Source organism: Mustela nigripes, chromosome 8, assembly GCF_022355385.1.
Source record: "Mustela nigripes isolate SB6536 chromosome 8, MUSNIG.SB6536, whole genome shotgun sequence".
In the NCBI taxonomy this organism is placed as follows: Eukaryota; Metazoa; Chordata; class Mammalia; order Carnivora; family Mustelidae; genus Mustela; species Mustela nigripes.
In genome coordinates this window covers 317657-330638 of record NC_081564.1, presented here as the reverse complement: position 1 = coordinate 330638, position 12982 = coordinate 317657, and the positions used below count along the sequence as shown (strand labels likewise).

At 55.4% G+C, this 12982-nt stretch overlaps 1 protein-coding gene across 4 annotated transcripts in view; it reads right to left on the bottom strand.

The window, feature by feature from the left end:
• Nucleotides 1–3751: 3751 nt before the first annotated feature.
• Nucleotides 3752–12982, bottom strand: part of CHFR (checkpoint with forkhead and ring finger domains) — a 29890-nt gene continuing 20659 nt past the window's right edge. For 2 of the 4 annotated variants that reach the window (XM_059408121.1, XM_059408123.1), the window contains 8 exons: nt 12820–12962; nt 11735–11851; nt 10544–10627; nt 9965–10035; nt 8870–8957; nt 6817–6924; nt 6041–6113; nt 3752–4946 (listed from right to left, as the gene is read on the bottom strand). In XM_059408121.1, coding sequence (XP_059264104.1) covers nt 4904–4946; nt 6041–6113; nt 6817–6924; nt 8870–8957; nt 9965–10035; nt 10544–10627; nt 11735–11851; nt 12820–12962 — 727 coding nt within the window. In that variant the 3' untranslated portion in view covers nt 3752–4903. The remainder of the gene's footprint in view (nt 4947–6040; nt 6114–6816; nt 6925–8869; nt 8958–9964; nt 10036–10543; nt 10628–11734; nt 11852–12819; nt 12963–12982) is intronic. The other 2 variants (XR_009405837.1, XM_059408122.1) reach the window with 2 other exon arrangements.

The window sequence follows — 12982 nt, the reverse complement described above, 5'->3', positions numbered from 1 at the left end:
TCAGGCGAGGGAAGAGCAAGGAGAGTCCCGTTTTCAGAGTTCCTTGAAGTTATAGCTGAGCTAAGCTTGTCTGACAAAGAGGCGGGCAGAGAAGGGTCTGGGGAAGAGCTTTACAGGAAAGGAGTCAGCACACTCAGGGGGAGGGGGTCTGCGATGAAGGGCAAGCTGCACGGGGCCTGCCAGGGCGGTGGGAAGCCACTGATGAGTTCCAGGCTCATCATCTTCAAAGGAGACAAACATACACAAACAAAAAAATGAGGGCACCTGGGTGGCTCAATCAGCTAAACTTCTGCCTTCAGCTCAGGTCATAATCCTGGGGTCCTGGGATTGAGTCCCCATGGAGCTCCCTGCTCAGCAGGCAGTCTGCTTCTCTCTCTGCCCCTCCCCTCTGCTCCTGCTCAGTTACTCTCAAAGAAATAAAATCTTAAAAAGAAAAAAGAGGGGCGCCTGGGTGGCTCAGTGGGTTAAAGCCTCTGCCTTCTGCTCAGATCATGATCTCAGGGTCCTGGGATCGAGCCCAGCATCGGGCTCTCTGCTCGGTGGGGAGCCTGCTTCCCCCTCTCTCTCTGCCTGCCTCTCTGCCTACTTGTGATCTGTCACATAAATAAATAACATCTTAAAAAAAAAAAAGAAAAAGAAAGGAAAAAAAAGAAAAAAAGAGAGAGTTTGTGAGGCTTAACAGAGGCAGGAAGGAGCTGTCTGCCATGTTGGGGAGGATCCTGCCAAGCGATCCCTAAGCGGAGCCTTTGCATTCATCCTCGCACTCAAGCAGCAGCCGACTAGTCTGCGGCGATCATGAGATGCGTGCCAGGGCCCGAGGTTTGGGCTGGGCACACAGCAAACAAGGCAGGAAGATCCTGCTCTGGGTCATGGAGGGGAGACAAGCAGTAAGCAAGTGTTCACTTTCCCATAATGACAGGCACAGGAAGAAAACCAAACAGGCGAACACTGCATGGCTGGCTGGAGGATGGTGTGAGGGGAGTGTCCCCTCTGAGGAGGAGATCTGAACTGAGCCCCGAGTGACGGGAAGACAGGACCATCTGGTGCTCTGCGGCCACCGTGCCCCTGAGAAGGCAGAGCGGAGGAGGGCCCTGAAGATGGGGTGGGCAGAAGGGGAGCTTCTGGGGGAGGGGCAAGGCCACCCAGTCCTAGGCCTTCGTGGGCCACGACAGTTACTCTTTGCTATGTGACAAGGCCCCCAAAACACGGTGGCTTCATACTGTATTAGTTCCCATAGTTACATTGGTTGGGGGCAGTCGTGTGCTGGTGTTTAACAAACTTCTCTCCAGAATAAATAAGAACGGCCCTGATTTGTAGCATTTCTCAATTTCCATGGTGTGAATCCTCCCAGCAGGGCACAACTCAAGCACGAACTTGAGGTGCACAAAGGGGTGGGGGGCAGGAGTGCGCACCATCACAGAGCGCCTACATCACGCAGACACATCGATGCAGAGAGCCAGCAGGGCGCACGTGATGGGCAGGCGGAGTGAATTCGTTAGGAGAGAGGAGTCCTGAGTGCTTACCACCTTGGCTTCTGAAGTGACTTAGGAATTCCAAATTTTCATGATTTTTAAATGGCTGTCCTCGAATTACTGGGTCGCAACACTCCTGAGACCAGGACTGTGTCCCGGGAGCTGGCAAGGCAGCTCTTCTGCGGGTCACAGGGCTCACGGCAGGGCTGGTTCATCTTCAGAAGTGGGTCTCCCTCAGGCCCCTGCGATGAGCTGGGACAGCGGCTGAGAGCGGGAGGGAACGCACATATGCCTGTGTCCTGAGAGACAGGACGGAGTGACTGTGGCCTGACTGGGCTGCACTCCATGTGCATCAAGGTCCTTGGAATTAATTCTGCAGGGAGCTGTGACTCTCCCCCCAAGTGTGTCTGGGCTCCTCCCTGTCCCTGCCCCACACGGCAGCTGGCATCTCCAAGAGGAGTACCTGAGACCCGCCGGGCACTCCCTCCAGGCCGCTGCCAGCACAGTCCCCTCGCGGGTCAGGCCTCCGCAGGGTGAGGGTCTAGCAGGCTGACAGGCCTGCGGGGTTTAAGCCCCAGAGCTGCTGCCCAGCAGCCCGTCTGCATTCCTGATGACAACCCGTGACACTCCCCTTCCTCCTGCCTGAGGGGGCCCCCCTGCCCGTGGGAGCGCTGACGGCCCAGGTGGTGGCAGGAGCCTCTGGTCCGGCCCACCAGTGATCAGGTCAGGGATGTTTCCATTCGAAGCAGTGGGCGAGTTCCCCGATTTCTGCCTGATGGAGGCTGAGGCCATCCACAAAGGGAGGCAAGGGTTCCAGCACGGCGTCCTGCGTCCAGCCACACCTGCAGACAAGTCCCCTCCGTCCCCCATTCATTTCCTCCCTCAGGCCCGAGGCCGGCTTCCGGCTGCCCCGTCCACCACAGCCACCCTGATTCAGAGCTGGGCTTCTCTGGGCCTCCTCTCTGCGGGCGGCGTGACGACCCCTCCACCTCTGTCACCGTCTGGCCGCTTCCCTGCGGCAGAAGCTGCCCACACCACTCCGCTGCTCTCCCATCCGGGCCTGTGACTGACCCTGTCAGCGCTGCGGGATCAGACTAGTTGCTGGATTCCGGCTGCGGCCAGTGAGGGTCCTTCGCGGATGCGCGGCTCTCCTCACAGCTCAGACCCTCAGGCCGGGAGGGGGCACCTTGGATGTGGGCGTGAGCGGAGCAGGGCCCTCCTTTGAGGGGCGCATCGGAGCCCAAGAGTGACCCGGGCCTGGGGCTGGGCGGGGCGAGGCTGCGGGAGGAGGAGCCGGCAGGAAGCAGGCAGTGAGGCCCCGGCGGGGACCGGGCCAGGGCTGGTCCCAAGTACCCGCAGACAAGCACACGGAGTCCTGAGCTGACCCTTCACACCCAGGCGGCCTGTGCCGCCACCACACACACACACACACACACACACACACACAGGGCTCCAGCCCAACTGCGGCCCGGCTGCTAGGCGGGTGGGAGGGTGCTGACGAGCAGGAAGTCATGACAACATCCTGAGCGCACCGTGAAACAGCCCCCAGGGAGCAACCGCTCGGGCCCCAGGCTCCTCCCGTGTGCTCTAGAACGGGGAGCCCAAGTCCGGCAGGGTCAGCCACGCGCCGGGGAGCCTACCGTCTAATGTGACACGTGTCCGTCCTTCACGGAGGATCCAGGGCGGACCGAGGGAAGTCACACGTTCTAACCCAGGCTTAAAAAGCTGGGATATCTCGGGCGCCTGGGTGGCTCAGTGGGTTAAGCCGCTGCCTTCGGCTCAGGTCATGATCTCAGGTCCTGGGATCGAGTCCCGCATCGGGCTCTCTGCTCAGCAGGGAGCCTGCTTCCTCCTCTCTCTCTGCCTGCCTCTCCGCCTACTTGTGATCTCTGTCTGTCAAATAAATAAATAAAATCTTAAAAAAAAAAAAAAAAAGCTGGGATATCTCGAGAGCTACATCTTCGTTCTTACTTTGTTGGGAGGGGAGGGAGTGATGAGGCCGGGCCCTAAGATGGGAGGGCAGGCTTCCCTCCCGCACAGGCTGAGCGCAGGGCTCGGACACAGCCACAGCTTCAACCTGCAGCCAAGAGCCCGACACCTGGGGCTGGTGGAGCCGTGAGACCCTGCGCCCTTTCCCTTCCCCAGCCCGGGGTCGCACGGGGGCTGGTCTGAGAGCAGGGCTACGGGCTGGACCCTCGGGCGCTCAGCCACCCGCAGCCCACCAGGACAGGGAGGAGCACATGGCAGGCGACACGCGAACCAGCAACCAGCGCAGGAGAGAAACAGACACGGCTTGTTTATTAGAGCGCAGGGAGGAGCAGGCCTCTTCCACAAACAGCGCTGCTTCTGAGTCCGTATCAAGAGCAAGACAACAGTTGAAAATCCTATTCCTGAGAAGAAGCAAAAAGTTACAATTTTGCAAACAAAAATAATAGATGATTTCAACAAAAGATAAAAAACGTATTTTTTTTTTAACAAAGAACAAAATTTCAAGTATAATTCCAGATGACATGGCAAACCCAACGCAGATCAGATCTAGTGGAAGCAAAGGCTTCTCGTACTTTCGGGGGAGGGGCTGCTCCAGGTGGACCGGGCACTGGCGGGGCCCACGCAGCCTGTGGGAAGAAATTGGGGCGGCTGGCGGGGGCTGCAGTGCCAACAGAGCGACAAGCGGGTGCCAGGGCCCGGCTCCACGGCAGGCTCATGGTGGCAGCACCCACGGTGGCAGCACCCACTTCTGCTCTCTTAGGACAGGGCCCCACGCTTGACGCTGGGTGTCTAGGGTTAGCAGTTCTGGACATCTGATTTTTTCTTTTTCTAATAAACAGAAACGTATGTTTATTCTTTCAAATACCCTACTATCCCAATTTTAGTCAATTTGTAAATTATAAATTATATTACTTGTGCTACCGTTTGTGATAAATCTCACTAGAAGATAAGCACCAAATCTAGTACAAAGAGGCCTCAGCAGCCATGGCCGAACCCGCAGCGGGGTGTCCCGCAGGCTGTAAACTTTTGCTCCCTTTCCTTTCAGCAACAAACTTTCCTTTTCCCCCCAGGAAAGCTTTCTGGAAGAGAGAGGTCTGCTGGAACCATAGTTCTGGGAAAGGTACAGAGAGCAAACCTGAACGTCATCGTCTCAGTGGGAGGGCATGGTGACAGCGGTGCTTCGGCCAGAAGTGCTCCGGGCACCGGGGCTCAGAGGAGGGGTGGGTCGTGCCCTAGGCCTCCCAGGCCACTGGAGCGGGTTGGGGGGTCTCGCTAAGAAGGTCTCACTCCACGTGAGTCGTCACACTACAGTGCCGGATGCGGAGACCCCCAGCATCCCCTGGGGACTGTAAAATGCCCTTAAAATGTCTGTAGCCAGTATTTTCTGAAACGCTGTCATTGACCTCCAGTACCCCCAAGCCACCTTGGTGCCTCCTAGATGCTCAGTTCTTGAACCTTGTCTGTTCACAGATGTGATTGAATTTCCTGCAGGGAGAAAAGAGTGAAATTACCACAAAGTATTCACAAAAGCGGATCCTGAGCTCATATGCTGGGAGAACCTGATGAGAAGCTGACCGCATATAGGGCGCTCGCGGTGACATATTTTTAGTACCATCAAAGAAATTAACCCCTACGCCTTCTTCTTTAAATTTTAGAAGTCAGACATTTTTAGGTCATTTTCTTAGAGAAGAACTCAAACTCTAAGCCTCCTCTGTGTCCCCACGGACATATGGTGGTCCACCAGGGACCACCCTGCAGGACCAACAGACTTGCTGGCTGGCCTAGAGCACCATTACCTCCCTTCGTGACGGGCAGGGCAGGACAGTCCCAGGGGAAGACAGGGGTGCCTTTGCTTTCCTCACCAATGTTTTCACTAAGAAAGACAAGTTGCTTGTGAGACTCCCTTCCCCGTACCCAAACAGTCTGCTACACGCTAGGCTCAAATACAAAACAAGGGTTTCGTTCCACAGCATCAGTCTCCAAGGGAGCCTTTACTTGGGCCCTTGTCCCCGGCACTAAGGGCATACTCTCAGTGACTTTGACTTAAACCATGAATGACTGGGGATCCTCGTGGCCTCCTCCGACATTAGTCCGTGAGACTGACTGACAGCATCACCTCACCTACATCTCCAGACAACCCCATGTGGCAAGGCGGATGTCTCCGTGAGCAGGAAATGCCCGGTGAGTCACTGAGTTAGAGCCATCACAGACACCTCTCAAGGCACCAAAGACAGAGCAGAGCGCCGACCCCAGCCACCGACTGAGAAAGCGCTAACTGGTGAGTCAGCGGGGACGGACGGCTGTGTTCTGCGGAACACGGAAACTATAGCACTGTTTCGTACACCACGTGACTTTAGACAAATAAAATGGTGAAATTAGCCCATTTACAAGTAAATAATTGACTAGTTCATGAACATCCTTACAAGCTGAGCTGAGCTATCAACTCGGCCAAAACTTTTAAAAGAAAAAAAAATCAGCTTCCTGTTAGGAAAACAGGGGTGTGCCTTTCTGCAGGGGGACCACGTGGGCGCCCCTTCCCAGCCCCGAGGACCCGTGCCGGGCAGCGCGGTCTCACTCACATTGCGTGGTGGGCCTTCACCTGAGTGCGGCAGTTGCGGCCCCAGTAGCAATCAGGACGGGACGTCACAGCCGCTAGGAAGAGGAAACAGGACATTATCCGTGATGCACATCACACTCACAAGCTCAGCTGCATGAATTTATGACCCCAGGAGACAAACAGCAGCAGAAAAGCCATGGCATCTGTCATGCTTTGTAACTAGTGTCCTTGGCCTGTTGCAAGATTTCAGGGGGTAAAAAACAAAACAAAAAAACCATCCCAATTTAGAAAATAAGACTACTGGGCTGCCTGGTGGCTCAGTGGGTTGAGCTTCTGCCTTTGGCTCAGGTCATGATCTCGAGGTCCTGGGATCGACCCCACATCAGGGTCTCTGCTCAGCAGGGAGCCTGCTTCCCCCTCCCCCGCTGCCTGTCTCTCTGCCTACTTATGTGCGCTCTCTCTCTCTCTCTATCAAATAAACAAATAAAATCTTAAAAAGGAAAAAAAGGAAAGAAAACTACTACAGTTGTTTTCAGGTTACTTTTGTGAATTTTGTTTTGGAAGCCCGCGTCCTGGCAGGCAGGCCCAGAGCCTGAGCTGACCCCCCGCCCCAGTGAGGATGGCCCGGAAAGAGGCATGGCCCCCATGCGGCCTATCGGCCCATTTTTGTCCCTGCTGAGGCAGACAGCCACTAAGAACATGGAGCCAAGGCCCAAACAGGGTACCCATCACATGAAGGAACGCAGAAGCCAATCTAGGCAGAACAGAGCTGGGGCTGAGGAGGCTTCCTTTGCTTACCGGGCAACTCGGAAGCAGGAATGTTCTGCCGATACTGGTAAGTTAGCTCTCGGAAGCTCCGCAGGCCACAGCAGTAACACAGCACGGTGTTCCCTGTGATTCTGTAATCTGCAAGGGACACAGCCTCAGGTGGGCAGGCCAGTCAGCACGCGGCGTCAGCGCGACAGCTGTGGCCTTGCCAAGGCCTGGGACACCTGGCCCTGATCCACACGGAGGGGGGAGCGGGCGGGGCGGCAGAGACAATGGGGCAGATGTTCAGAAAATGAGAACAAAAACAACTCATTTCCTCACAGCAAAGTAATTCCACTGGATAAAAAAAAAATCAAGTATCTTAAAAATTTTTTTAAAGTACTGAAAGCAATGAGTATTATTTTTCTCTTGACTTATTCCTAATTATGTCACAAAAACCAAACAGCACACAGGAAAGGACTTGTAAATCTGACTGCCTGCAACTTAAACAGAAAATGGAAACACATACCCTGAAAGGAAAAGATTCATCGATTAGTGGAAAACACATGCACGACACAAATGACAACCTGTTGCTCCTTTATATAATAAAGGTACCCTACCAACCCAGACCCCCAAATCCAGACAGCCTACTATGGGCCAAGGTCAAAGACAGGCTAGTGAACCATGAAACAGAAAGATCATCAATTCTGTTACTGCTCCAACGCGGGCAGACAAAATGACGATTCGCCCCGTTTGCCTGTCCTGTATTTCCAAGACCCGAAAGGCAGACGCAGGGCAGCCGGGCTTGAGAAGATGCTGGCCTTCACACCTGAGTCGTGTCCTGGCGCGGAGAGTCACTACGGCAGAGTCCCAACTGTGCACAAGCCTTCCTACCTATCCCAGCCGGACGGTTTCTCGAGCCTGCCAGAGCGCATGCTCCCCCCAGCAGCTGCAGTGCTGGCTCCGAGAGCGGAAAGGAGAAAAATCCCTTAATACTTAATATCCTCTACTCGTGAATCAGTACGTGATGCAGGTCAAGGTATCGTGCTGAGCTAATAGGCCACAGGACAGCACGGTGGCAGGCCTTCAGGACGGTGTGCACGCGCAGGTAGGGGCCCGGCCGTCCACACATCGTCACTGCGTGCTCAGCTGCTGGGACTCCCCGTGATGGTTACGTTACCCTTTCTGCCTCCCTCTGTCACTCACACATCTCTGAGAGCCATGTCACCCTTACAGCAGTCCTTAAGGAGCTAATGGAGTTCAGGCCCTGTTCAGATGATCGATCTGGGCAGCCACGGGGCTGCTGCAGAGAACACCCAAGATGCTCGTGAGACTGTGTCCACAAGACAGGAACTGTGTAGAAGCATCCCCAACAACTTCTAAAGTCTTTCATGATAACGTGTGTCTCAGAAAAAAAGGCCATCTGGGGCACCCGGGTAGCTCAGTCGGTTGAGCATCCAACTATTGGGTTCCACTCAGGTCTCAAGTCATGATCTCAGGGTTGTCGGATCGAGCCCCACGTGGGGCTCTGCACTCAGAGAGGAGTCTAGTCTGCTTGAGATTCCTTCCCTCCTCCTTCTCCCTCTGTCTTTACTCCTCCCTGAACCCCCCCCAAAATAAAGTAGTAAAATCTTAAAAAAAAAAAGAAATAGGCATTTGCTGATTTGCTGCAGTCCCCTCCCTCAGTGACAAAAATCCCATTTCACAGTGTACTGGGTGTCCTGCGACACGGGGCGAGCCCACGTCAAGTTCGCAACACACCGAGTGAGTGGCCAAGGAGGAGCCCGAGGATCTGGGAAGCACCAGCCCCAGGATCCCCAGGCTGACAAAAGGTACGGCCTGTGTCCGTAGCTGGGCCCGCCCTTCCCCACGGCAGAGAAACCCTAGAATACCTCCTGTGGGCTCAGACCTAACTTTACACGGCGGAAAACCTACGGTATCAGCGCCTTTCTGTCGGCCTCCGTCAGGCGGGGGAGGGCAAGGCTGTGCCTGTGGGAAGGCAGCTGCGTGGGAGCCCCGGGCTCGGCCTGGCCGGCGTTACTGCTTTTCAAGGAGGCCAAGCCAGCGCCTCTGGAGAGAGGACAGCAAGCGCGACGATGCTTACCGGACAGCAGGAACGCTCCCCTCTGCAGAGCCACCAGACTTTCCGTCAACATGTTCTTCCACGTCAAACCCCTGGTTGCCAGGTAATTCTGTGACGGGGAAGAAGAGAAACCTCAGCCACTAGCTTGGAAGAGGAAACACTAAAGTGACAAGGCAAACACCTCATAAAAGGCCCTTGAAGGTGGGTAAAGCCACAGCCTGGACAAGCTCGGCATGGCAGGGATTTGCGTCGGGCAGCTGGGGGGGAGCGCTGTGTGCAGCTGGTTGGGGGGGGGGTCTGCTTCCAAGGTCGCAGGACACCCGGGACAGCCTGCGGGCCGAGCCGCCCAAGCCTGACTCGGTGACACGCTCGCCACCTAGTTCCCAAGGGTTCTCGTCTGAGGTGCTCCGTCAGAGCCTCGAAAGGAGGGCTAGCTTCAGAAGCCTGGACGTGGGCGCGGCCACATTCCCTCTAAAATTCTGCCAAGACAGTCTTCGCACAGCAGTGGCAGGACAGCCCACTCTGGCCAAAGCAGCCCTAGGGCAGCAACAGGCCCGTGACCAGGTAAGGACGCGTGCAGGGCTTGGATCTACACTCTGCCATGCACACACACGGCTGCTGGGCTCCGTCTGTGCGAGCGCACGGCTCACGGCCACGAATGGAGCGCAGCATGCGGAGGAGCCTTCCGCGCAGGGGAGAGGCCCCACGTCCTGTGTGCGCAGCACTGCACTAAATGGGATGAAGCCGGGACTCTTGGCAAGGGACTGATGTGCACATCAGACCCTGACCTTCTAAGAGCTGGGCCAGCTTCTAAAGCAAGGCAAGGAAAACGTCAGAAAGGAGGAAACAGGAGACAGACCCTGGTTCCCCCGGGGGGCCAGCCCACTCCCCACCCAGACTCCGAAGCTCTGTGCCTGGGGCAGGCACTGGAGCGAGTCCTGCGGATTTGTGGCATAATGGACATGAAGGAAATACCTCCTTTTTGGAAAATAGGAAAACACCCACACGGTGCACTCAGCAGCAGTACCAGGAAGAGCCATTAGCGGAGTTGCACACCTCAGGGGGCCTCGCTTGGCCTGAGCCCCCCCACGCCTGTCCGGGAGGTCCGTCCGTTACCTTGAGGACATCCGACTCATAGTGGTTGTTGCTCAGAACCCCATCCAGACACCTGTCGCCCAGGTCTAGCTCTGCCAAACAGAGGGAAGCAAAGTCACCCGTCTTACAGACGCTCTATGAAAGCACCATTCACTGACAGTAAGATAACCCAATTTCCTTTCTTACAGAGCCTAGAAGAGTAAAAAGTTCCATGATAAAATAGTTTTAAAAAGAGAACAGGCAAAATGACTTCCATTCCACTCCTTCCTGAAACGGATGGCCCTCTCCGCCTCCTGAGCACCTGGTCTGGCGCAGCGAAGACTCAAAGCCACGGCCAGACTGGGCGTCTTTAGTGGGGCTGTTCGCGCATAAGGACACCCTCCTGACTGAGCTCCTATCCCTGTACCTCTCTGTTACTGCTTGGTTCTGAGCTGGAACAGAGAGACACTTCCAAACGTCGGACATACACAGTATGTCAGGACAAAGCAGGGTCACTTGTGGCAGCCTCCTACAACGCGGGCCACACCACCCGGTCACCACCCTCAAAGGCACTGAGAGAACATGCAAAGGCACAGAACTCAGCCAAAGACCCGGCATTACCGCAGAACGGGGCCAGGCAGCCAAGGCAGCCGGCCCGGGCACAGCCCCAGTACAGGTGGCAGAAAGGCTGCAGGCACACGGCACCTGTGGACACAGCACAGCCACTAGTCAGGCCATTTCAGTGAAGAATAAATCCAAATAACCGTTAAATAAGTGACACACTCAATTTTGACAGCAATAAAATAAAATAAAATAAAAGCAACTGCAAATAAAAGCATGGCTTTTCACCTATTTTACTTAAAAGTGACACATTATAGGGGTGCCTGGGTGACTCAGTTTGTTGGGAGTCTGACTCTTGATTTTGGCCCAGGTCATGATCTCAGGGTCACGAGATCAAGCGAGTCAGGGTCCCTGCTCAGCAGGCGGTCTGCCTGTGAGCCTCTCCCTCCCCCACCGCCTTCATGCACATGCACTCTCTTTATTTATTTATTTTTTAAAAAGATTTTACTTATTTATTTATTTGACAGAGAGAGAGAGAGATCACAAGTAGGCAGAGAGGCAGGCAGAGAGAGAGAGAGAGGGAAGCAGGCTCCCTGCTGAGCAGAAAGCCCAATGCGGGTCTCGATCCCAGGACCCTGAGATCATGATCCGAGCCGAAGGCAGCGGCTTAACCCACTGAGCCACCCAGGCACCCCACGCACTCCTTAAAATAAATAAATAAAAGGGGCGCCTGGGTGGCTCAGCGGGTTGAGCATCTGCCTTCAGCTCAGGTCATAATCTCAGGGTCCCAGGATCGAGTCCCCCATGGGGGTCCTTGCTCAGCGGGAAGCCTGCTCCTCCGCCTGCCTGCCACTCCCCCTGCTTGTGAACACGTGTGTGCTCTTTCTGACAAATACGTAAAATCTTCTAAAAAATAAAATAAATAAAAATTTTCTTTAAAAAAGTGACATATTAGAGAAATGTCATGGTCCTGATGTGGGGACAAACATCGGATGCAGACTTCAGAAAGAGACTGCCCGTATGTGGAAACTTGGTTTATGACAGGGTAGGCTATCAAGTAATGGAAAAAGATGGCTATTTGATAGGATTGCACAGACAGCCGATTCTGCAGATGAGAACACACAGCCACATCTTTACACCATGCGCAGCAGTCAACACTATTCTGAAACCTGAGCCTAGAGGGATCCCAAGAGGGGCTCCATGGTGGGGAAGTTGCTCAGGCAGGCAGTGCACATGCACACCCTTACTCACACTGCTGGGGGGCGATGCGGGGGTCCTGCTCGCGCTCTGCCCTCCGGTCAGGCATGGGCTGGAAGCAGCAGGTGCATATGGCATGGCTTCCTTGCAGGGCACACACATAATCCTGGGCTGTGGAACAGACAGGATATCCGGGCGGCACATAGCGGGACACAGGCAGAAAGAACAGGTTAGACCCCCATCCAGGGGAGTGTCTGGAAAGCACACAAGGGAACTCAGCCACAAAAAAACCCAGGGAGAACTCTGACCTGTTTTCTTAAATAGCCAAATGAAAGCTTACCATCGGAAAGGAGCCTTTTAAAAAACAGAACAAAAAATAGCAGAGCAACCTCTCGGCTCAGTGGCTGCAGCAACACTTCCAAGCTCACTTGAAGGTTTCTAACGTTTCCTCAGGCTATAAAGCCCACGTGATAAAACAATAAAGTGAGTTCTGTGTCTTCCAACAAGTGACAGGCCTGGTGGGCATGAGTGGCCGACCCCACCCTGGGAGCTGTGTCCATACAGCCCAGCCCCCGGACACTCCTGGCCACACGGGAGGCATCGCCTGTGCACACACATCTGCTACAGACGCAGTCCCTCCGGGGACTTCCATCTGCAGTGTGAAAACGACAGAGCCCACCCGAGGGATGGCAGAGTCGGGAGGTGACCAGGCGCTGCACTGCCCGTGCTTGTCCACAGGGCCACGGCGTGATGGCACACATCTGTGAACACGGCTCTGGGTCACTGGCCTTGTGACAAGGCTCGAAGAAACTGGGCCCTGTGGGGCCATGAACTACAGAATGGCCAGGGCCACAAACATAGATTCCACCTGTCCACTGCCCCTTTCTTGTCAGCATCTGGCCCAAATGTCAGGTTCAGGACTAAACCCCCAGGACTGCCCAGGAGCAGAGGACCACGAGAAAAGTTAACTCTGGTTTCTCAGCCCAAAACAGACCCGGAGAAGCAAGCGGTTACGAGAGGTGGCGGGGCCATGGAGGCAGTGACAGGAGTCAGGCAGAAAGGGGAGAGGAGCCCGCAGGAACGACAGCCGGATCCTGGGTGGTCGCAGCAGGACGACAGCACGGAAGGCGGCATCTCACCTGTCGTAACGCTGGTGGACGTGGAGGGCGCGTCCCCCGGAGCCGGTGCCGCCCCTGGCTCGCTGCCAGGCCCTGGGCAGGGGAGGGCCCGGCCCGCCTGCCGCCGGAACTCGGGGCACTGTCTGCATACGATGTACGGCTGGCTGCAAGGGGGGGCACACGA